Source organism: Dryobates pubescens, chromosome 3 (assembly GCF_014839835.1).
Source record: "Dryobates pubescens isolate bDryPub1 chromosome 3, bDryPub1.pri, whole genome shotgun sequence".
In the NCBI taxonomy this organism is placed as follows: Eukaryota; Metazoa; Chordata; class Aves; order Piciformes; family Picidae; genus Dryobates; species Dryobates pubescens.
Window position 1 is genome coordinate 7,055,974 of NC_071614.1, and position 23,068 is coordinate 7,079,041.

Below are 23,068 nucleotides of genomic sequence, written 5' to 3' on the forward strand. Positions count from 1 at the left end.
TTTTCATTTGTGGTTTAGAGCATCTCAACTAATTTGAGACCAGGCTGGATGAGGCCTTGAGCAACCTGGTCTAGTGAGGGTGTTGGAACTAGATGATCTTTAAGGTCCCTTCCAACTCGAACCATTCTATGAATTAGCTTCACCAGGATCAAAACCAGAGTAATACATTCCCTGACTTGAATACATAGTGTTGGAATGAAAGCTTTCAATTGCAGCACATTGTTTTTATTTAACTTAAAAGAAACGACCACCTGTCGTTGAAGCCCCATCTTGAAAGCAGAGTTGAATCCTGAGCCATGAATGCACCTAACCATCAACTATATAGGTATGAAAGCAACCACAACAGTACACATCTCCAGCTAGTTACACAGCTGCCAGTTAGGAGGGGGGGGGAAATCTAGAAAATGAGTTTATTTTCTTAATTAGAATAAACCAGGTTGGAAGAGACCTTCAAGATCAAGTCCAACCTATCACCCAACACCATCTGATCAACTAAACCATGGCACCAAGCACCCCATCCAGTCTCCCCCTAAACACCCCCAATGATGGTGACTCCACCACCTCCCTGGGCAGCACATTCCAACAGCCAATCTCTTTCTGTGAAGAATTTCTTAACATCCAGCCTAAACCTCCCCTGTCACAGTTTGAGACTGTGTCCTCTTGTTCTGGTGCTGGTTGCCTGGCAGAAGAGACCAGCCCCCTCCTGGCTACAACCTCCCTTCAGGGAGTTATAGAGAGCAAGAAGGTCTCCCCTGAGCCTCCTCTTCTCCAGGCTAAGCAATCCCAGCTCCCTCAGTCTCGCCTCATAGGTCTGGTGCTCCAAACCCCTCACCAGCTTTGTTGCACCCTCCTTAAAACCAAGTGATAGGTTGGACTTGATGATCTCAAAGGTCTTTTCCATCCTGGTTAATTCTATTCTATAACTCAGCTACTGAAGAACAGCAACACCTTGCAGCTCCGTTAACATGTCAAGCTGAGAGTAGGATCATTTGCCAATAAAACGAAGAGCACTTCTGTCAGTAATGTTGCAGAACCTGACAACCCAACATGTTTGCCTACTTTCTCCTCCCCCATTTTTAAATAGATAAAATATTCATTTAGAGGGTCAGAGAAAAGAATCTAGGACAGATCCAAAACAAGACCGAGTTGTTAAGTGCAGGAGCAATGTGGAAACACGACTTCAGAGGAGCAGGAAGTGCAACAGCAGAGGAGAGATACAAATCGCATCCATCGGTGAGTAAAACTGGGCTAATGCCAGAACTAGGTTAGTGTTGCATTTGAGCTTCTGCAATATTCCAAGTCAAAGCATTGTAATTCTATTGCTGTTTTATAACACCTGACCTGTCAGTCCTCATACCTCTTCGGTCTGGAAATGACTTATTACCAGATGAAAAGCACAGAAAATAGGTGAAAGGAAAAAATGTCTAGCTACCTACAGGGTAACACAACCGGATTTACATGATGTGTGGTCACAATGAATGCAGACAGAGGCAGACAAATTGCACCTGACTAGGCACACAAAACTCAAGACCTTTCAATTTATTCAATACAAGTTATTAGTATGTGCAGTGAAGGAGATGTTCATTGCCAGCTACCTATGAGAACATATTTCTCGATGACTTGGTTTTATTTTCACTAATTCCAGCTCATGGCTGAGAAGGGGGTGAGGGGGGGTGGGGGTGTGTGTTCTTTTTCAAAAGCCAGTGCAGGTTGCCATATTTTTCTGAAAACAAATGCACACATTGGCACTGACCACATTTTAACCACAGCAACAACGTCTTACGACCCATCAGGCTTCTGGATTCTGCAGTTTCACAACGCTAGAACAGAATTCTACTCGCATCTCATTTAAGTAGAATTTCAAGCTTGTTTCCCCAGTCTTAATTTCATTCTCACTTTTCAGCCCTCTTTTCTATCAGTAACTATCACCTTCTTCACTTGAGTTTAATGCTTTCACTTCATTATGCCTTAGTTTGACCTCTGTGTGGTTTAAGTTTTAGCAAGCGTTGATTTTCCACAGTATAACTTCCACTCTTTACAACTCTAAATAGGAAGCTAAAAAAACCCAGCTAACTCCTTTCTAGCTTTTTCCAGCGTAGTTTGTTTCTATTTCTACACATGCAATTAGTCTAGTTTGAACTAGCAAAAGCTAAAGCATTGTTCTTTTTAGAAATTGAACATACTGGGACTAACATCTGCCAGAGAGATTGAGACATCAGATATGAATTTTCAGTTTCACTAAATAGAATAGAAGCAACCTCTGCATTTGAGATGTAAACAGCAAACCAGAACTTCCTTTTGCTTTAATCCATAAACACTGTTATAATGCCACATAAGATAACATACCAAGGAGATTCTGGAAGCAGAGAACTTAATGTACAATAGAGCAGCAGTTTAAAAGTTGTAGAGATCAAGGAAACAAAGTAAGAACATCAAGAACAAGTCACATCAGAGACTTGTTGAACTCAGCATCTTATCTGATGTCTGTATGAGATGCATAAAGCAAAGAAGTACTAAGCAAAGGAATACTACTTCCCTGGTATACTCCTTCAGAGGAATGTGATGTGCAGCTGAAGAATTTCTCAGGGGACCAACAGCTGATTTTTCAGTTTAATGGATTTTTCCTCCAGAAAACAAACTGCACAATCACTTTTAAACCAAACACTGCAGAAGTCTGGTAATATTGTACAACTTATTAGCATCAGCAAGGAAAGTAATTGGAAGGGGCCACAGCTGGGTCACCAGCTCTAGGTTCCCAAAGCAGTCATGGTTTGTTATTGCTGCAACACCTAAAGAAGCCTCAGGAAAGTTGAGTGTTATGCTGAGACCTGTACCAAAAATTGCAAAAAGCAGCAACCTCTGTTCAATGACTTCGTGCCAGCTGAAGAGCCTGAGAAACAAAGTACATTTGGAACAGGCATAGCGCTGGAGGAAAGAAAATACTCAATGGCGCTTTTCTTGCAGTTAAACCCTACAATACCACCAACATGTGGGAATCTCCTTCAGAACATCTCATTCATTCATTCCAGTTCATTCCAGTTCAGGAAAACACATAAGCTGCATAATCATCATCTTCTAAAGAGAGTGGAGCACAGTGCTGCTAACAAGCAGATGGAGAATTTTTATGATCTACTGGCTGCAAATCCCATAAAAATTAAATCCATTTGCTATTCTTTCATTTAAAATATGCATGGTAACAAAGCAGCAGAAATTAGCATTCAATGTTCTCTTAAATCACTCCTCCCTCCTCAAAATGTGAGGAGAAACCACCACACATTATATCACCAGCAGCCTTACTTCTCCAAGCCCTGTGATGACGACACGGATCATGACTGTGTCAAAGCCTGCATTATTACTTCTGACTGCTCCAAGTGTCGGGGGTGTGCAAGGCAAACAGAAAACTTCCACCACCTTCCAAAATGATTACAAGTTAATTGATGGCAATTAAGTAACAGCTGAATAGCATTTTAAAAACTGCAATTTGCATGCAGAGAAGTTAAGAAGTGTTGCTACTTCACTAACAAACTTTAAGTCATGGTCCCTAAGCCACTGCTGCATTAAGCATGCAGAAATGCCAACCTGAGAATGCTTAAGGTAGAAGCAAAGGCATACACAAGAAAAAGAGTACTTAATAATATAGTATAACTTCCCCCTTAAATCTCACTGCCAGTCTTGGCTTCAAAAAGTGACTTGAACAATATAAGAGATGCTGCCCTCCACTACTGCATAAAATGGTCTGATTTTCCTTCCCATTTCCCCAGATACTTCTTCCAATTCACTCACAATGAACTATGATGGTAACTAACTTAAACATTTACATAGGCATATTCCCACGATAGGAAACAAGGAAATGAGTAATATTTTTCACTTAAGACTCATATAGAAGTGATGAATCAACCCACCCTCATTATCAAAGGTGGTGTATTTGCCTTTTTTCAGTGATTTCTTTTTTCTTTAACATCTGCTTTAGTCTCTTTAATGTTTTCCCAGACCCACTTTCTTCTCCAAAATCATTAGATTTATGAAGCATTGATATGCTTAGCAATCATTTACCTGAAATTGTAAAGCCATGACCTTTCCCAATGCCCACTTTTTCCTCCCACAGCTCCTTTACTAGCTTTTCAACACTGAAATGCTCTTACAGGAAAGAAAGAAGAGAGAACCTTTTACTTATAATTTAAATAAGCCACAAGTCAAAAACACTGTAAGAAACAAATCTAGATCTGCTGTTTGCAGGGAAAAAACAACATGGAGAATGAGGCTCAAGTGCATCTAAAGGTTAAAAAGTAGATGGGGAAAATCACCCTTCATGCTTTTTTACTTGTTTCTTGTAAAAACATTGATTTTGTTGTTGTTTAAACTGACAACCTTATCTGCTGTCCATCTCATTGCTTTCCAGGCATATGATGGCAGTTATGCCTTGTTTTATTTCCTTGTCCTAAATTTGTACCTTTGGAAAAGTCTACACAGCCTGATATTTTTTAATCCACCACAAGCTAGGTAAGAGGACACCACATCTGTCTCTCCATAACCCCTGCAGTAACTGCAGGCTAATCTGAGGAGTTTCTTACTGCAAAGAGATGCCTTGATTCTTCCTTTCTAAAAAAGTAAGTAAACACCACACAAATCTCTTGTATCTTGCCATCACATCACAGGTACCTTACATTACAAGGGTGAGTCCTATCAAGGAGGAACACATTAGCCAAACTCCCTGATGAAGCTGGTACCCAGCTATAGAACCTGGATTTACAAGTGGCTCTGTAAAACTGTTACATTACTGTCTATAATCTTGTTCTTTTCTCTGTACCTGTCTGCAAAGACTAGAGTGAAAGGAAATATGATGCTTTCCCTATAGTTGCCACAACTACTAGCACTGCATTGCACCAAGTGGGGATCAACTGTAGTGATAGGACAAGGAGCAATGGTTTGAAACTGGAGCAGGGTAGATCTAGGTTGGATGGAGGAAGAAGTTATTTACAATGAGAGTAGTAAAATACTTCAACAGTTTGCCTAGGGATGTGGTTGAGGCCCCATCCCTGGACACTTTCAAGCTCAGGCCTGATGTGGCCCTAGGCAGCCTGATGTAGTGGAGGTCTCTCTGCTCACTGCAGGGGGCATGGACAAGATGACCTTTGAGGGTCCCTTCCAACCCAGTGCAATCTGAATTTCCAACATAGCTTTCTTGGTATGTAACTTCTCAACTGCTTTGCAGAAAAAGCACTGAGGGTGGCAAGAGGAAGGGGACAAAATTCATACATGTTGAAAAGTCCACAGTACAAACATGGGAATAGCTGTAGGGGAATCTATCAAGGACCATTCTAGTTCCTTACTTTTGTCTCCAACAATGATTAATGTCAGATGTTTAGGGAAGAGTTTAACACAGGACAAGCATGTGGCAATGCTGCCACAGAACAGCCTCCCTGATTCCACTTTGTGGCTTCAACCAGAGGCAAGATCTTTGTATGTAATCCTGAACAGATCTGTCGTCCATGAAATTGTGTCCAATTAGTTTTGAACTCATGTAATCTTTAAGCACACATATCATCCCTGTGGCAAGGAGCTCTACAGCTCATATGGTGGGATGAACAAACTCCTTTTTAATGTTGAATCAACCTGCTAGTTTCACTTGATGTCTCTTGGGCATGCAGTAGCGAGTCATTCTGTTTACTTCTCCCTATCTGTTTGTGACTCACAAGTTTCTTTCATGTCCTCTCCAGAGCAATCTTCGTGAGAATGAAGGTTTCTATTGTATGAAGTTTTCCCCTTGCAGAAAACATCCCATATACCTGATCACTCTTACCAACTCCCTCTTAAGGTTTTCTAGTTACACTGCAGGGTTGGGGTTTTTTTTGTGCACAGGAGGATGAAAACTACTGTCCACAAGTACAGCTGATGTACAGACAATGGATTTTTTTAAACTGCAGTATTTTAGCAACTTTTAAGCCTATTTCAACCCCAGAACACACCTCAACCCATCTCATCCATGGCTATTGTATGTCAGGATGAATTTGCTCTACGCCTATCATTGTTGCCTTCACATGCAGACAGTTAGCTTCAGTTGTCCCTTTCCCATGAACAGGAAGGTGTCAACACATCTGCAACACAACAAATCGTTTCCTCTCAGAAGCATCAAACTAACCAAGAGCCCCACAAAGATTCCTACAAAAGGAGAACAGAGCTTTCCTCCACTGGTGTCCTCTACAAGTATTTTTCCCACCAATACAAGAGTTGTGTGCAGAACACTGGAGACTGCCACAATAGCACTGTCTCACGACACTGGATCTGAAGAGCTGCATCCATGTGAGAGCATCTGGTAGCACAGAACAAAGCAGATGTATTAGGCAAGACAAGTGGTGAATTGAGACCAAGCAATGACCAGGTGAGGGTGAATGGGGACAAGGGAGTGAAATAGTGACCGTGCTAGGAAGAGGAGACAGAGTGGGAGGAGAATGACTGGGACTGAGTCAAAAAGTATGCCACTGGAGCTGGGACTGAACAGTGAATCAACAGCCAGGGGGCAACAGCTTCTTCATGTATCCAGGAAGTGGCAATAATAAAGCCATGAGTTGGGAATAGTGGAAATAATGAAGTTGTTACTTCATGTGATATTTCTCCCACTACTCACTATCTGTGAGCGTATTTCCAGGGAGATCAAGGACAAAGATAAAACCATGAAGTAGTCAAGGCTGCTACCCTGGCTGAAGTCAAATAGTGATACATTAATAAAAAGATTTATGACAGCAGGGTTGTATGCAGCTGGCATATACAGGAGTGTGCTAGCACATCCTTGCAGAGCAAACAGTCTTCTTTAACATTGCAGTTAGGGAGTTTTATCCCACCACTACGGAACACCTCCAAAGAAAGGGTTAATCAATCACCAGGCTTATTAGCCTGGAATGCAAGTGTCCTGATAACAAAAGAACTGTAAATCTGGATTGTCATCTACAGATGATTCAGACATTTGTCTAGAAACTGTTTATCACAAAGCAAGAGCAACAGAACATGACACAAACCCTGCCAAACTGGATATGAGAAACATTGGGATTTCACCCCGCCTCATTGTCCCCAAGCAAGCCAAACCCCCGCCCAAGACAAGTTCCCACATCCAAATGTCTTATGTTTTATTATAAATATCTCAGCTTTATTCCATTTGTTCTACCCCCATTTACTTCTCTTATCTATCCAGCACACATCCACATTGCAGTGGGAACAAACGTCCTGTCCTGCTCCCCGTACCATACCAAACTGCATTCTTTGCATGCAAAAGATAGTGGCAGGACTTAAAAACAGCCACAAAACAAAGCCCCCACATAGCTGCCTTCTTCCATGCCAGATAAAGACAAGCACAGATATACAAGAGCTTCATCCGTTCAAGAGGGAGAAACACACTGGAAAAAACCTCAGGGGGGTTTAAAAACCTCATGGTTAGTACAGAAGAGTTTCTAAACTTTGGTCTTCCTCTGTTTACAGCATTCTACATTCATTCCCAGATATTCCCAATTCAGCAAATGCTACAAAGAGCCAGGATACCCTAAACATTACCATCAAGGAACAGCTCTGTTTCAGTGAAGAGTGACAAACTCCTAAGATGAAACTGCAATACAGGGATAGCTGGATGATTGTGTTACACTTCATGTTTGACCTGATTTGCCACAAATTAAATGTCAACCTTGGGCATTTAAACATCCTACTTAATAGCCATTCTATAAACAGCATTACATATGCATTTTTGTTTCACATAGCTGTGTGTCTGTCTTATACTGCTGCCACAAATCCCCAGACCAGCAAGGTTCACTTGTGAAAAGATGTGAGCAGCAACAAAGTACCTTAAAAGGACATGAAAATATGTTTTCTTCACCACTGGATGCAACAAGTATGCTTGATAAAGAAAGAGCATTTTACTTTCCCCTAATATATTCAGACCTTTGCCTGTCACAACAAACTGGTATGATGCGAGACAGAACCAGCTACTGAAAGATCAAAATTTGTAGAGCAAAGTTACAATCCACAAAAAAGATTTGATTAAAGACTTTGAGAATCCAAGCCATGAGCCAGTCTATTCTGTTCAGGTCTCCTTCCAGAACAATATTTAGAAAGCACACCTATCAGAACGAGAAATGGTTAAGACTAGTCCTATGTATTCCAGTACAACTTCCACCATTTCCTTCAAAGAGGATTTCAAACAAATTCAAACCAATCTCTCCTCCAATTCGGCCTGAGGAGTCCTGAGACACCTCTTTAGGAACTAGTTTGGAAGACAAAGCTGGACAAATCAGAACACAACAGCTTCCTCAGGGTCCTCACAGCTACTTGTAGAGTCCAGAACTATTAACATATCACCTGTAATGTGATATGCAAACAGAAAGCCTCAGATGAGAAAAGACAAAAGCTTTCAACTTCCTGTGAATGTTAACTCCTCTGGCTTTGTCTCCTTTCAGAGGAGAGCACTGCACTCCCAGCAGTGTATGCTCTGCTCTTTCCCATAGCCTCTGCTCCAGCACCAGGCAGCCTACAAACTGGAGACACAGATTCTCTTTCTTTGCTTCACCTCTTGAGGTGGAGGTCAGTGTCTTAACAGAGCAAACAGACTGCTTTGGTTCTCCTGGTACTCCTGCAGACCCTCTGCAGTGCTGTGAAAAAAGCCAAGAGGTGCCTGGCCTGATGAAAGGCAGATGCCTCCTGTGGCATGCAGCTGCAGGAAAACCCACACAGGCCACTTGAATCCTGTTTGAAAGACCAGGCAAACGTGGGGAGGAGGGAAAGACGACAGAGGGAAGCATTCAATAGGTGGATGCCAAGATAGCCATGCTGTCAGCTGCACTTAAAGATGTTGCTCTCCAGAGCTGTGAAATAAAGAGTATGGGGCTCAGCTGAAGCCTTAAGTTAAACAAAGCAGAGGGGCTGGATGAACAGCGCACAGCCCAGGGCTTCGAACAAAAATACAGTCTGGGAATGACACCAGAAGGCAGTGAGGTCTGAAGTCTGTTTATGCCACTGCAATAGTTCCTGTGATCCATCAGATTTAGCATGCCCAGGATGTGGTACACAGGATTCTGTTATACTTAGTTAATAAAATACCCAGGGAATTCACAAGTGAGGCACAAAGCACAGCTGCCTCGGTGATACTCAGGATCACCTGCAAGAGCACACATACATACATGCAAACACCTGTAAAGTCTGACAACTGATCCAAGAGGCTTCCTCCAAAACAGCCATCAAGGACTTTTTTTTACACCATTAAAAAGACACTTAATGAATGTCAAGACACTCATTTGACTGAGTGCATCATTCTTGAGGAGGATAATGAGCCCATTCACCTGCACTGAGATGTGTCTTGGAATTATAAAGAAATGTCTTCCCAAGATACTTTGAATCAAAGCAAGGAACATCTGAGCCATTTAGATGTTAGCTGAACTAATGTCTTTGATCCTGATTTAAAATTAACAGGGTGATTGTTTAACTGGAGATCTAAGAGAAGGCAGAGTACAGAGAGCCACAGTGCACCCAGAAACATGCTGGTTCCTATTTGGTTAATCTGAGCAAATCATGGAAATGAAGTTTAGAGGGAAACTATTGTCTGTGACTAAGCTCCAAGGCTTCACTTCTGGATCAGAAGATGCAAAGACACCCCTGCAGATGTGGAAGAAAGCTGCTGGTGCATAAGTTCATTTTTGTCCAGCAGCTCAGTTACAAATCTTTCCACCTGGCCAGTCTGAATGCAAAAGGCATCTGTTTCTGTGCCACTACTGATCTGCAGTCCTTTGATTCAAAAAGCCCACCTGAAGTGCCCTGCTAGAAGAGACCAGTTCAACCCAGAAAGGTAACATTCCAATTTTGGAGGAGACATGGAAGAAAGAGACAGGGAGGGAAGAATGATGTTGCCCTGACTAGTTATCCAGTCTCGGTCCTTTGGTTTTCCCAAGATCGAATTGGATAAAGCCCTAAGCCACCTTGTCTGACCTTGTACCTGAGCCTGCTTCGTGCAGGTTGGAGACATTCTGAAGTCCCTTCCAACCTGGATTATTCTATGAAGCACACATTTAGAAGTAATGGTAAGCTTGTGGGTATTCTTGTATACATTCTAATATGCTTCCTTTAGTAATGGACTGACAAAAGTAAGTGCTTGCAATAACATGGTCATACCATCACCCTTTATCAGCGTGAAGTCATCAGTCTGAGAGGATGACACAAATTCCATTTGCCATAATAATGATTCCCTACCTTGAGATAACCTATTTTCAATTCTGTTACACAACAATAGTTCTAGACTCAATTCTAATTACTAAGCCAATGATAGTTATAATTACCATTACAAGGGACCAAGAGATCAAGGACAATGCAGGCCCAGAAATAACAGCAAAATCTTGGGGTACTCATCTTTGAAGTGATCACTTCAGAGTTTCAGTAGATATGTTGAATCCTCCTCAATGTAATACCACAGAAGGGCAGAGTTAAATTTGCTTTTAAAAACCCCTAAAGACAGTAATAAATCCATGAATTAAGCACATGAGTGGACCTTGTTTTGACAGATGAGGCCTCAGACACAAAGAAATACAGCTACGTACATCCATGTGCAAGAAGGACTTCAAGTAATGAGTTCTTCACTCAAGGGAAAGCCCAAAAAATCAACCTTTTGCACAACATTACAAGGATTTTTGCACAAGATTCAACATTCCCCACTGTCAGTATACACACACTGCAGCACAGAGAGCTAGGAATTCGGTGGTGATCCATTTAAGTTTTGTAAACAAAATATGGCAACTCTTTTTCAGTTGTCTACCAACATAGAGCAAGACACTTCAGGGATCTTGTCAGTCTGTATTTAAAGAAAATAAGCCCTTAACCACTTGACTTCTTGATTAATTTTCAGTCAAATTAGAAGTTAAGATCAGTAGACAAGCTTATTAGCATGCTCTGCAATAAACAGGGTCTGCTCTAATCAGTTAAGCTCTATTAGCACTGCACAGCAAGTACAGGAGACTACCTCCTACATACTAGTAGTACAAAGGGTGAAAGGTTCTCTTCACACCGTTTTGGGATAAATCTCGCTGCATACAAAGCAAGCAAATCTGACTACCCATCAGAAACCGAGAAGTAGATTTAGCACAGGACAAAAAGAAAAGACCCTACTCTGCAAAATACCACCATGATATACTCTCTAAAAATGCTGGCCTACTTTAAGGGATTAGGATACAGAGTGTTTTAAGGAGGGATGTGAGCACAGAAGATGATGCCACTCAGTGCACAGGGCCAGAGGAAGTTCTCAGTTTAGGAGGCAGTATGGCAGGAAACATGAATTCACTTACAAGAGTACTCGATTTCATCCCTAGCATTGAAATACTTAGAAGTCAAAAACAATTCAGAGACGAGCTGAAGTTCTGCATGTGATAAGAACTGATCATGAGACAAGCCTCTGCCCAAACCAAGCAAAACCTAGTCATTACTAATCCATGAAAATATGTCAGATCAATTTTGAGATGACTACACAATTCTCTTCCAGAACACACGTATGCCAAAAAGTTAACATTACAGTGCTAAAAGAAAGGTTAACCATTAATCTCCGAGAAAAAGGTCAACCAGGCAAGCAACTGAAAGCAGAGGACTTCTCAGAATAAAACCATCTGGGATCAGGTCTTGCCAGATCTTCATCCCACATCACCTTAAGCAAGAATTCCACTGGTTATAGGTCAAAGGAAAGTTAACAAGTAACTCTCCCATGCCCTAAAAATATACAACGGAACGTAAAGCATGACCATGTCATACCTTGCACACGTAAAGCATGACCATGTCATACCTTGCACACGTTTGCTTCAAAAATTCTGAATTGAACCGAAACCAAAAATTAGCTAACAGCTGCTCACCACAAGACCAGCTTCAACTTGCATTCCTCATTATCCTCTATCAAGCAGCTTTACACGTCAGACGTGGGTACTTGATAGGAAAGACACAGACCTGGAACATGAAGCCAATCTGTAGAGCGTGAAGCTACAGTCCCAAGAGGCAAGGGCTTTATCTTTGTACCAAAACTTCACATGAAGTCTTTGTACAGTTAGTTACCGCTGAAGAACAGTAATTTGAAAATCTATTCTATTGATATACAAATAAAGCAAGCTGTGGAGTTACACAGCTTTTGACATTTCCCATTAGAAGCCTAGTGCTCTTCTACCATGGGTAAATACTACCATAAAGATATTTTGGCAGCAATCCTAAACCCTCCAGAACCTCTTGGTATTTGGCATATTTTGAAGCGGGGTAAAATAAATTTCATGGTCTTTTGATTATCTGCACACTCCATTAGGTTCCAGAGATTTAGTAAATACCACAAAAATGATCATATATCCATGTTTGGCTTCCCCCTACCCCCCCACCATCCCCCACCAGGAACCAGGCCATAAAATTAACAGGTCCTTTCACAGTCTACTAGTACAGCAAATGGCCTCCTATACTGAACACTGCTTTTCTGTTCTCTCTTGGAAACCTCTTGAACAGCTTGCCTACAATTTTTTCCCCCCTAAGAAATCAGCCTACCCCAAGTAACGCAAAACCAAGACTGCAACAGGCACAGCAACCACTGAGGATTTACCCTCCTGCATAAACCAAATCTCCAGAAAGTTCACTGGTGAAACTGACCACCCATGCAAATTCCCACACCATGGCACTCCAGCTGCAGAGGCATTCTCAGATTCCCAGCGTATCTTCATCTTTTATAGCAGTGTAACTACTCCAGTTAGAGCTAAAAAGCTTTATTACATTTGGCTGCAGTCAAAAACACCTTTTTCCTGAAAAATATTTACTATATGAACATGTCTCACAGCATTTATCCAGCTCTGCCATAACAGAAGGAGAACAACTTTTACTGCTTGCACAAATCCCTCTTGTGTCTTCCCAGATTTATGCAGACCACGAGATCTCTTCTGATGCTGCTGCCCAGGACCTAACCTACTTTATATCAATTCTTCACGAACTAGAAAAACGCTCAACAAACCCTCGAACTCTACGGTACAGATGCTGAAGTGCCACCGATAGCCATGTGAGTGAGCGGAAAGCCAGGTCGGACGTGACCGCGGCAGCTGGCACGTTGTCACGCACAAGGTCCAGACCCGCTTTAGGGACCGGCCAGGTGTAGCAAGGCAGCAACCCCAGAACGGCAGCACGACCCTGCCGGGGACCGATTCAGAGGGAAGCCGACGACTGTCGCTCCTCCGGGAGCGGAACTGTCAGGCTTCTCTGTACCCTCACCGTCAGTTAATGACGAACGAGCACACGAGTCTAGGTGAGCTTTAGCAAAGCTTTAATGCGCTCCGCTAGCAGCCTTCCTCGGCCCCATCCCTACCGCGGGACGGAGCCCGGCCCGCTTCCCTCCCTGGCCCGCAGGCGGTGGCACAGCTCCAGCCCGCCTGCCGGGGCCGGTCCCGGCGCTAGTCCGCCGCGGGCAGAGCCGCCGCCGGAGGGCCGCGCCCGCGGGAGGCGGCCGGATCGGGACCAGGGCCGCGCAGCCCAGGCCTGCAGCGCCCTCTGCCGGGGTCTCGCCGGCAGCACGGAGCCGCGGATCCGGAGCCTAAACGCCGGCCGACGGAGCGGGCTCGGGGCGACCCAACCAGCAGACCCCGATAGCGTGTGCCCTCCGCGGCTGCAGAGCCTCGGGCCCTGCCCGAACAAGGCTCCCGGACCCTCCCTTCGTCCAGCCCAGCTTCATCTGCTGCCAGATGGCCGCTGCTTCTTGGCCTTTCGATGGGCTCCTCTAAGGGTCCCGAGCATGAGGAGGGCTGGAAGGAGCTTCTGAAGATCATCCAGTCCAACCCCTGGCTACAGCAGAGTCACCTCGAGTGAATCACTCAGGAACACATCCAGGTGGGTTCTGAATGCCTCCAGGGATGGAAGCCTCACAACCTCTCCGAGCAGCCTGTTCCAGTGCTGTGCCACCCTCAAAATGAAGAATTTTTTCCTTGTGTTTGTGGAACCTATTGTGTCCCAGTTTGTATGCACTGCCCCTTGCCCTGCCACTGGACACCACTAAGAAGAGTCTGTCTCAATCCTGACACTCATCCTTTAGCTATTGATAACCATTGATGAGATCCCCCTTCAGTCTCTTGCAGGCTCCACAGCCCCTCATCATCACTCACAACATGCTCTGTTCACAATACTGGGATTTCATATACTCAGAGTCTCATAGTACTAAAGACAAACAGGTTAACAGCCTCACACAACACATTACAGGAAATCTGGACATCAACTTGCCACAGCCAGGGGCTGTAAAGAATCCAAATCACTGTGTCTCTGGTGAGAAACCTACCCACTTGATCACTTTTTGTGCACACAATGAAATACAAGAAATGCCATTCAAAGAAAAAGCTGCTTCACTGCAACAGTGACCAAGCACTGGTACAGCTTACCCAGACAGCTTGTGGAAATCTCTATCTTTGAAAATACTTGAACCCCAACCAGACATTCCTGATCCACCAGCTCCAGCTGACCTTGCTTTGAGCAGAGGGTTTGACTGGACTGTTGCCAAAGGTTCCTTCCCACCTCGGTCATCCAGTGATTCAGTGACCAAGCTCTGTATGTGGGGCACCACTTGGTTTTGAGGTTTGGCAATCAAAAGAACACACTTTGAAATTCTTGTGTACAGAATTCCTTCTGGAGAAAGAAGGCAAGCAAAGCTCTCACGTTGCTCCAAATAAATGCAATCAAATATGAATGCCTTCCACAGTTAGAGTACAAGAGGTTTTCCTCCCTTAAATTTGAAACAGTTTCTTACCATGCATAGCTCATCATTTTCTTTGACAGGCAGGGAATGAAGATTTGTGCAGGAGTCTGAGTCTGATATCTCAGGTGAGCTGTCATCTTCCTCTGATCCACCATGCCTCTCAGGGGAATCACTATCCTTCTCCCAGTCAATGAACTCCAACTCATCTAACAAGGAAATATTTGTAAACAGGGTTGTTCAGAAGAATGAAGCTAGAGCAATCTTACACTTATCCTGAACTTGGAAAAAGCTTGGTTGTTTTGGGATCTGTTTTTTACACATGTTCAACTGATCTTTGTTTATTTTATAATCCTGCCTCTCATAGAAGCTAAATCCTACCAGCAGACACTCTATGGTGAAGAGAGATAGAAAAAACATGTTTAAATAAAAGAGATTTCAAAGAACTTCTCCCCAAGAGGCCGTATATTTAACAGCTTAGGCAGGTAGAGCTTTTAGTCCAGTTATTATTAGTTCTCCTAGGTTTTATTTAGGGGGAGGTTTCCAGTTGCACTGGATTTTCCCAGTGCACTTGTTCAGAATTAACTGTTCTAAGCAAGTACATCAGACAGTGACCTGGAGCAGTTGAAAATCTGGTGTAAGCTAACATCTGCTATTAGTGGCAGCCTTCACAGAGAAATGAAGAGATGTCAGCAGGACAGGGCAAGCAGAAAACCCTGTTCACAACCCCAGTATCTGTGCCACAGCACAGAAGGAAATGGGACAAATAGGCTATCATGTATTGCAAGGAACTGACATGCCTCACTCCGTGTGTAACCTGCCCAACTATGCTCCTTTACTCCAAGGTCTAAAATTTTTGTACATAGTTCATCCTACGAGTTTATTCCATGCTCAGATGGAATGCATGATAAAAATGACCACTGACTTAACTGAAATAGGATTAAGATAGTGTCATTTGATCAGAATGACCTCAAAGAATTGTCACTGTATTACTTGAAGCTGACAGAAGGTTTCTTGACAGATCTGCTTGTGTTTGAGCTTACCTTCACTACTACTGTCCTCTAATAATAAATCATGTCTGCTGGGTGATTCCTCTGGTTTGGAAACAGGGCTTTTTTTGCTGTGTAACAAGGTTTTACTTCCATCATCTGAAAAATCACTGCCACTAGAGGTCCAGACAATGTCCTCAGCTTCCTTAGAGCTTGCAGCAGCAGCAGATCCTATCAAAAAAAGTTTGGAAACTGTTAGTCTGGTACAGAAATTTAATGTAATAATACTTAAAAATGAAACTACACTATCTTTGAACTGGAAGAATTATCACTTGCGTCACCAGGCATCAGAGATTAATACTGGACCATTAACTCCCACTTATTTCTTATACATACACATTATTTCTTGTGGGCTCTCCATACTAAACACTAACACTTTATTTTATCCAGTGAGGCTGTCACTCTGCCCTTTGCTCCTAATGCTCTCACATGTGCCCTTTCAAATCATAAGTGGTTTGAATAAAGACTGTCCTTGGACTTCTGTGTTTGGAACTTTGTAGAGTGAATAACAAATAAATTATGCCATCAGTAAAGGGTACTCTCCAGTTTTGACCTGAGGTAAAAAAGAAATTAAACTTTTCAGGAGTAACCAAAAATGGCCATTGTACCTTTGAAGTGAGACACTTAAAAATATCTTTGTCCATCATTTAATAACAAAATGAAAAAAGGATTAATGCCTAGCATGGAGCACATAATGTTTGCCATCATAGGAAGGCAGAGCTTTCCACTTCCTACCCTACTAGAGCTTTTTAGGAAATGGGAAGCTAGGCAGTCACTGGGGATTTGGAGGCAGGGAGGCCCAGAGCAGAAATGCAATGACATCTCCTTGGGTATTACAGAGACTCAGGTGCATAAAGACTGAAAGCACAAGGGTGACAACATTGTTTTCCTATCTATTCCTCATACTTATAAAATATGTTTTCTCTCATACTTACAAAACACTGGTACCTGTTGAGAATAATTTTGCCCCCTACCTAGGCAGCTAAGACTTGTTTATCATTCTCTCCTCTTAAAAATGTGAGCAGTTTTAATATCCAGTCCTTGCAGACCACAGTATACACAACATGAGCAATGCTTCTTTCACCTCTTCAAGAGCTGGAGTGCCTGCAGCTTTGCAGAATGTATTTCTGCAGCTCCAGGTGAATAGAGGAGCCTAATCACAATAGCATCACAGCTGTGTCTTATCAAAATTAGCTTCTGATTCCAATAACCAAAGAACACAATTAGCATTTTCAGCCCCGTTCCACCTTGAAAGAGGGCAAAACAAAATCTGACAGCACTAACATGAAATAGCTATACCTGCTGCTCTTTCAGCAGATGTTAAGAGTGGTCCAAGATGCTTCTTAAACCTGGATTTCTTATCTGTAGGTCTCAGGGACTATATTAAAAAAGAGGCAGAGACATTTAATCATGATAAGTAAAGACAATTTAACATACAGCAATATACTCAAAACTCTTATTATTCACCCACCACAACTTAGTGGCACAACTTCAAATCAGTTTATCTACTAGACTCAATGTCAGGTAATAAAGCAGGAGAACAGTAACATAAAAGCTAAATTTTCATTGTTTAGGAAAGTTAATTTACTGTGACAATGAAAGGAATCACATCTGACCTTGCAAAGAACAAGAGCCAGTATTTTCAGCATGAAAATGTCAAAAGCAGACAGGAAGAACACACTTGATAAAGCACGTGCTCTATTCAAAGGTTGCAGAGAAAGAGTATTCAATGGCCCTGTCCCTGATTCTATTAAATCCCATAAGCTATGCAACACTGACTGCCCAGTACCAGAAAAAGAAAGAAAGGCACCTTTGAAAGTGATTTTCAACACAAAGCACTTCTCACCCAGAGCTGGCTGACCAATGGGACCAATGCACACAACATTAAGAACAATTTGATATATCTTCCAAAAGAGCATCAGACCAAAATCCATGTCTGCAGAGTCAGCAACAAGCAAGATTCCCTACAGTGAATTAATTACTGCAAACACGCTTTAGACCTAACAACAAATCATCAGATGCAAGTTAGAGGATTTATGGTCAGTATCTTTTGTAGGAAACGCAGTACATCCCAAATGATAAATCACTTCTGTAGCCCTCAGCATACTGAAACTTTCCAAGTGACAAAAGCTATCTAGGCGATAACATATTGATGTGTACTCAAGAAATTACACTAACCAGTTAAGACAATGCCCTTATGTAACCTTGCTTCCCATTTTTGTCTGCTCTGACAGCTAGCAATATGCTGTTAATTGGGAAACAATGCAAAAAAAAAAAAAAAGGGCAACATCTTGAAATGCAGTCAAGCATGGAAACTGGTTCAACTGTCACTTCGCATCTCTTCCTTACACTGGTAAGCCAGCATTTTACCTCCAGCACCGGTGTGCTCTGAAAACCATCCCCACACCTGAGCCACGCGTTGGAAATCGAAGTGGAAGCTGCTGATGTCCTGACACTCGATTTTTTCAGCTGTAGGGGCGTCTCATCTGGGAAGGGAGTGCATTCTGCATTCCAACACCGTTTCCGCTACAAGGGAAAACAAACCGACTGAGGACAGTGTACACGCAATTCTTGAAGTTAAACTTACTTAACCTAGACTACCCCCTTAGAATTTGAGGAAGACTTGCAAACAAATTCCAATTTTTAATGAGCTGAGGGAATGGAAGTCTTGAACGCTTACAACTGTTGTTTCTGCAATACTAAATATTATCAGCACTGTCAGGTGAAAATGCAGTCATTTTTAAGTACACCATGTTCTGTTGATCAGTTACAGTTGCAATACCTATTAATTGCCCAGCAGAGAGGAAAATATGATCCTAAACAGGACCAGCCCAGTAATACACACTTTAACTTAATTCTTTCCAAGTTGTATTTAATCTAATTGTGTGTGATCCAGGAGGTCAAGCTAGATATCACTGTACGGCTCCCCATTAAACAACCAAAAGAACCCAGACTCTTCCAGCTCTTAGAATTGGAGGTGTTCAGGAGGAGACTTGGTGGGGTGCTTGGTGCCACGGTTTAGTAGTTTAGGTGGGTTGGATTGGTTGATGGGTTGGACACGATGATCTTGAAGGTCCTGGTTTACTGGTTTTCCAACCTGGTTTACTCTATTTGCTTTCATAGTCATCTCCCAAAAAATTAGTAGACAGTGTTGCCTTCCCCTTACACAGGCTGCCAGAAGTCCTTTGGACACAAGCAGAATGCTGGTCATCACCCAGTGCTAATTACATGCAATAGATAAGAGCTGAAGATGAGGGAATTGCCTGCTATCACATCCAAAATTATCCTTCAGATTCTGCACCCTTTTACACACAATTTGATGCTGAGCATGATAAACATCTTAGCCCACTATGCTACTGAAACTTACCAAATGTTGACTACATTATCTGCTTGAATGCCTGTCTTCTTCTGATAGTCTTTCTCAAGCAACCACAGCTCCTAGCTGTACTTGAGAATTACCCCAATGTTATGTTAATCAGCACATATAGTATCAGCCAGGCTGGGAAATCAAGACGGTAACATACTTTGAACTAAGAAACAAAGACAGTCTTCGGCAACTTTTGTCCATTTTGTATCTGACAACACATATTTTGCTTCCTTTAGATCTTTTGGGCACTTGAAAGAACAACACAAGCACTTTCCAAAGCATGCAGTGAGCAGCATCTTGTGTCACGCCCTCTGGTGAGCTGGTCCTGTTGTCATATAGTGAGAAGACAGGGTAAGAGAAGTGAGCTTTGCAGTTGCCTCTGACAGCCGCTGACCTTGCTAAGAGTCTCTTCTAAAACCACTGAGGGTATTTACACCGCAAAGCAGCTACTACAAGAGGTTTATCATCAAAGGCAAACCAACCCCATAACTACTTCCATACATCTATAAAAAGAAGCACAACCTTGCATCTGACATGGTATTAAATAAGGAATCAAAAGCACTTTAATAAAGGCACGGCATCAAGTAAGGAGCCTATGACAGTTTAAACAAGAAAGGTTTACATTGTGACACAGAAGTTAAACCCTGTTTTCCTCCTGGTGAAGATGCTGTCCCCAAGCTCAAGTTTTAGAATGCTTAGACATGAACCTCTTGAAAGAGCTTATGGCTCTGCACAGAAGCAAGCATGGACAGGGCAAATAACTGAAACGCATCATGGCTCTGTCCAATGTGAAGTGGCGCCGGAAGTAACTTTTAAACAGCTGGGAATATTCTTTCAAAGGCATTAAATAATCAAGGCTGTGACAGGCAAAAAACAGTTTTAATAGTTAATGACTCAACAACAGAAGTGTGTTATTTAATCCTCTACTTTGCTAGCCTGGACAAAGGCAGGTGCTGCTCAGGTTTTCAAAGCAGCCCTACAGGGATGTCTCAGAGCAGGTGGTCTCATGGCAAACCAGAAAACTGCAGTCCCCTCTCTCCCTTCTCAAGCACTCAGCAGACTTCTATGCAGACACAGTGACAAGGAACTAAACCAGCAGAAAACCTCTCTGGGAAGAAGCACTAGTTATCTACAGCTGGCACAGCAGCACAATAAAGGATGCAAGGACCAGTGGGACCACTCCAGCAGCTGCTTGACACCATGTCAGCTTAATTACAACCTGAAGAACCCTTAGTACTGCTGACAACTGTGGTTAACTACCTATTTGTCTCACCACATGGCCCTGCTCCCCAGATACAGGAAAATCAGCGTTTCTGATACCACACAAACTTTCAGCCACTACGTAATTTCAACATGCATAAAGTAAAGTTTATGTGAATATATAAATGTAAATGCCACAAATGTGTTTTTATTACAGACCTGTAATCTGAACATTGTGTGCAACAGAAAGAGCTACAGATAGCCATAGATATGAAGTTGAGACATGAAATTCTCAAGAACACAAATGACACCAGGGCAGGGGTGCCTCTGGATGAATAATACAGCCCAAAGAACAGAAAGGAAACAGCAGCCACACCTTCCATACATAGCCAGTGTCACCAGGCTTCAAATGACAAATGCCCTACAGTAGCAGCTGCAAGAGTGTGGCCACAGCCACAGGTGAGAGTGAGCTTGGAGCAGCTCTGCAGGGTCTGTCTTCAGCTCTTTGCTTTTGGCCATGGTGGGACAGTGCCCGTGCCAAGGAAGGCACTGTCACCCTTCCCCTGCAAAGCCTCCAAGGCTGCTGCGCCCCAGACACAGAGGTCTGGCATCCAAGGACCTCTACTGCAGGAGTATGTTGGCTGGCATGCAGAAATGTAAAGCTCTAAAATCTCTTTAATCCACTCCAGCCTGCTTCAAGGCAGCAGAGAAACTAGTATTTTAAAAACCTTGTTTCTCAGGAATAAATATTTATAATGAAGCTAATCCAAAGGCCATGCTGTACCCATAGAAATGCAGCAACAAAAGTGAGTTCTCTTCATCTCAATCACAAGCTTAATCATCATCTTCCTCTGGCATAAAAACAGGGCACAAAAAAAATATCTTTTGTAATTTTTTAGTCTTATGTCTTAAGAAAGAAGATATTGGTATTAAATATCACTGAATCAGGCTCAAAGGAGCTAAAAGCATGCAGACCTGGCATATCTCAAGAAAAATCAAGAGGTAGGCAAAAGAACCTTTAAATTACATAGAGGATTTGAAGACTAAGACCTGAAATGTTGAGTTAAAGGGGAGGCTAGGATAGCTTCCTTCCGTAGAAGTTGTCTGTTGAGTTCTGTTCACAAAAGCATTGCATTTCGTCTTTGGAGCAGTTCCTGCTAATGGAGGGGGAAAAAAAAATACCCCTACATTTCTCCTGCTGGCTTTAGGGGAATTAGGCTCAAACCCTCCAGATAAAAAGCACAGCAAACAATCCTTCCCCAGTTACCCATTTAGTTACTTCCAGTAAGATAAACATAGGCCAGGTGTGAGGAAAACAGAAACACACTGAAAATCAACAAATATACAAAGCAATCATGCAACAAACTACTTAATATGAGGCTGGCCAAACTTCTCACAGATGGTCCTATCTAGAACATTTCTAGTCAACCAGCCTATGTTTTAGTTATACCAAATATGTGTTAGCCATAAGCACCCTGTATGAAGTCACTGGGGCTGTATGTTCAAAGACTACTCACTACACAGCCCTTTACACTCCAAACAACCCCACTTATCTTGGGGCTGCTCCAAACCCACTGAAGTTTTTATCAATATAGTAACAATCATATCTGACTGCAAAAGAAGCTACTGTTATCAAAAGCTGTCATCACACTACAACAACAGCTGGCTAAACCGTGGCAGTTGACTGTGCAACTCTTCACTAAAGAACATCAAAGCTTGTAGAAGAAAATACCTATAGTGTCAGTATTACAAGGTAGTTTAAGTACAGCAGGTTGTTTTAAACTTGTTGTTGATATTACCTTCCATTAAAAATATTTTAAATGCAGAGGCATTTAAAAGTTGGTAAACATTCACACCATTTCGTCCATACACTAAAAGGAAAAATAAATGTTTTCGAATCCAGGTGGCATTTGAACTCCATTTGCATTCACATAGCAAATAATGACACTTGCAGCCTTTCACCGGTAACTCAATACCGGCATGAGCACTGCAAATCGGAGACGGCATCCCACCGACTGTCCTGCAAGCATCACATCACGCACCAATCTACCCAAGCGAGAGGATCCAAAGAAAAAAAAGCAGCACAGGGGACTAGTCCCTCTGCTCATATTCATGCCCAGAGAAGCCAGGCTGCTCCGAAGAACACCAAGCATGGCAATTTTGCCAGGTCTCTTTTTCTGTTACTTTCTCTGCACTTTTTCTCGGTCGCCTAGCAAGTAAGGCTGTACACTTTCCGCTCGGTCCAGCTGTGCTTCCACTGTGCAATAACGAATAAAAGGTCAACGTTGCGCAATTGCGAACACCGCGGCGGCTCCAGCGGGTGCCAATACCCTCGACCGAGCCGGAACGAGTGTTCCTTCCCTAGCAGCCGGCGGGGCCGCAGGTGCGGCCAGAGCCCGGCAAGAGGCGCCGCTGAGCCGCTCTGCAGCAAGCGCCTGCCCGCAGCCTGAGCTCGGCGGGCCCAGCCATTGCCTGCCCGGTCACGGAACACCGCCCTCCACCGGGATCACAGTCCCCGGGGCGCCAGCTGCATGTCTTTCTCACACCCCAGCCCCCGGCTCGGGCGGCGGGAGCACCGACAGCCAGAGCTGTAGTTTCGGGTCTGCGGGGCTGCCCGTCTTTCACCATTCGCCCCCCCCCCCCCCGTACCGGGGCCGAGAGGCGCGGCGAGCGGCCGGGGTGCACGGCGTGCAGCCGGCGGGGCGGCTGGAGCCGCAGCATGGCCCCGAGAGCCGGCAGGCTGGGCCG

General features: G+C 43.2%; 1 protein-coding gene across 1 annotated transcript in view; it reads right to left on the reverse strand.

Annotated features, from left to right (window-relative positions):
* Positions 1-22,327, reverse strand: part of SPIDR (scaffold protein involved in DNA repair) — a 193,757-nt gene extending 171,430 nt beyond the window's left edge. The window contains 5 exon segments of the mRNA XM_054180137.1: positions 14,759-14,913; positions 15,748-15,924; positions 17,053-17,131; positions 18,124-18,279; positions 22,283-22,327. Coding sequence (XP_054036112.1) covers positions 14,759-14,913; positions 15,748-15,924; positions 17,053-17,131; positions 18,124-18,279; positions 22,283-22,327 — 612 coding nt within the window.
* Between the last annotated feature and the right edge of the window lie 741 nt (positions 22,328-23,068).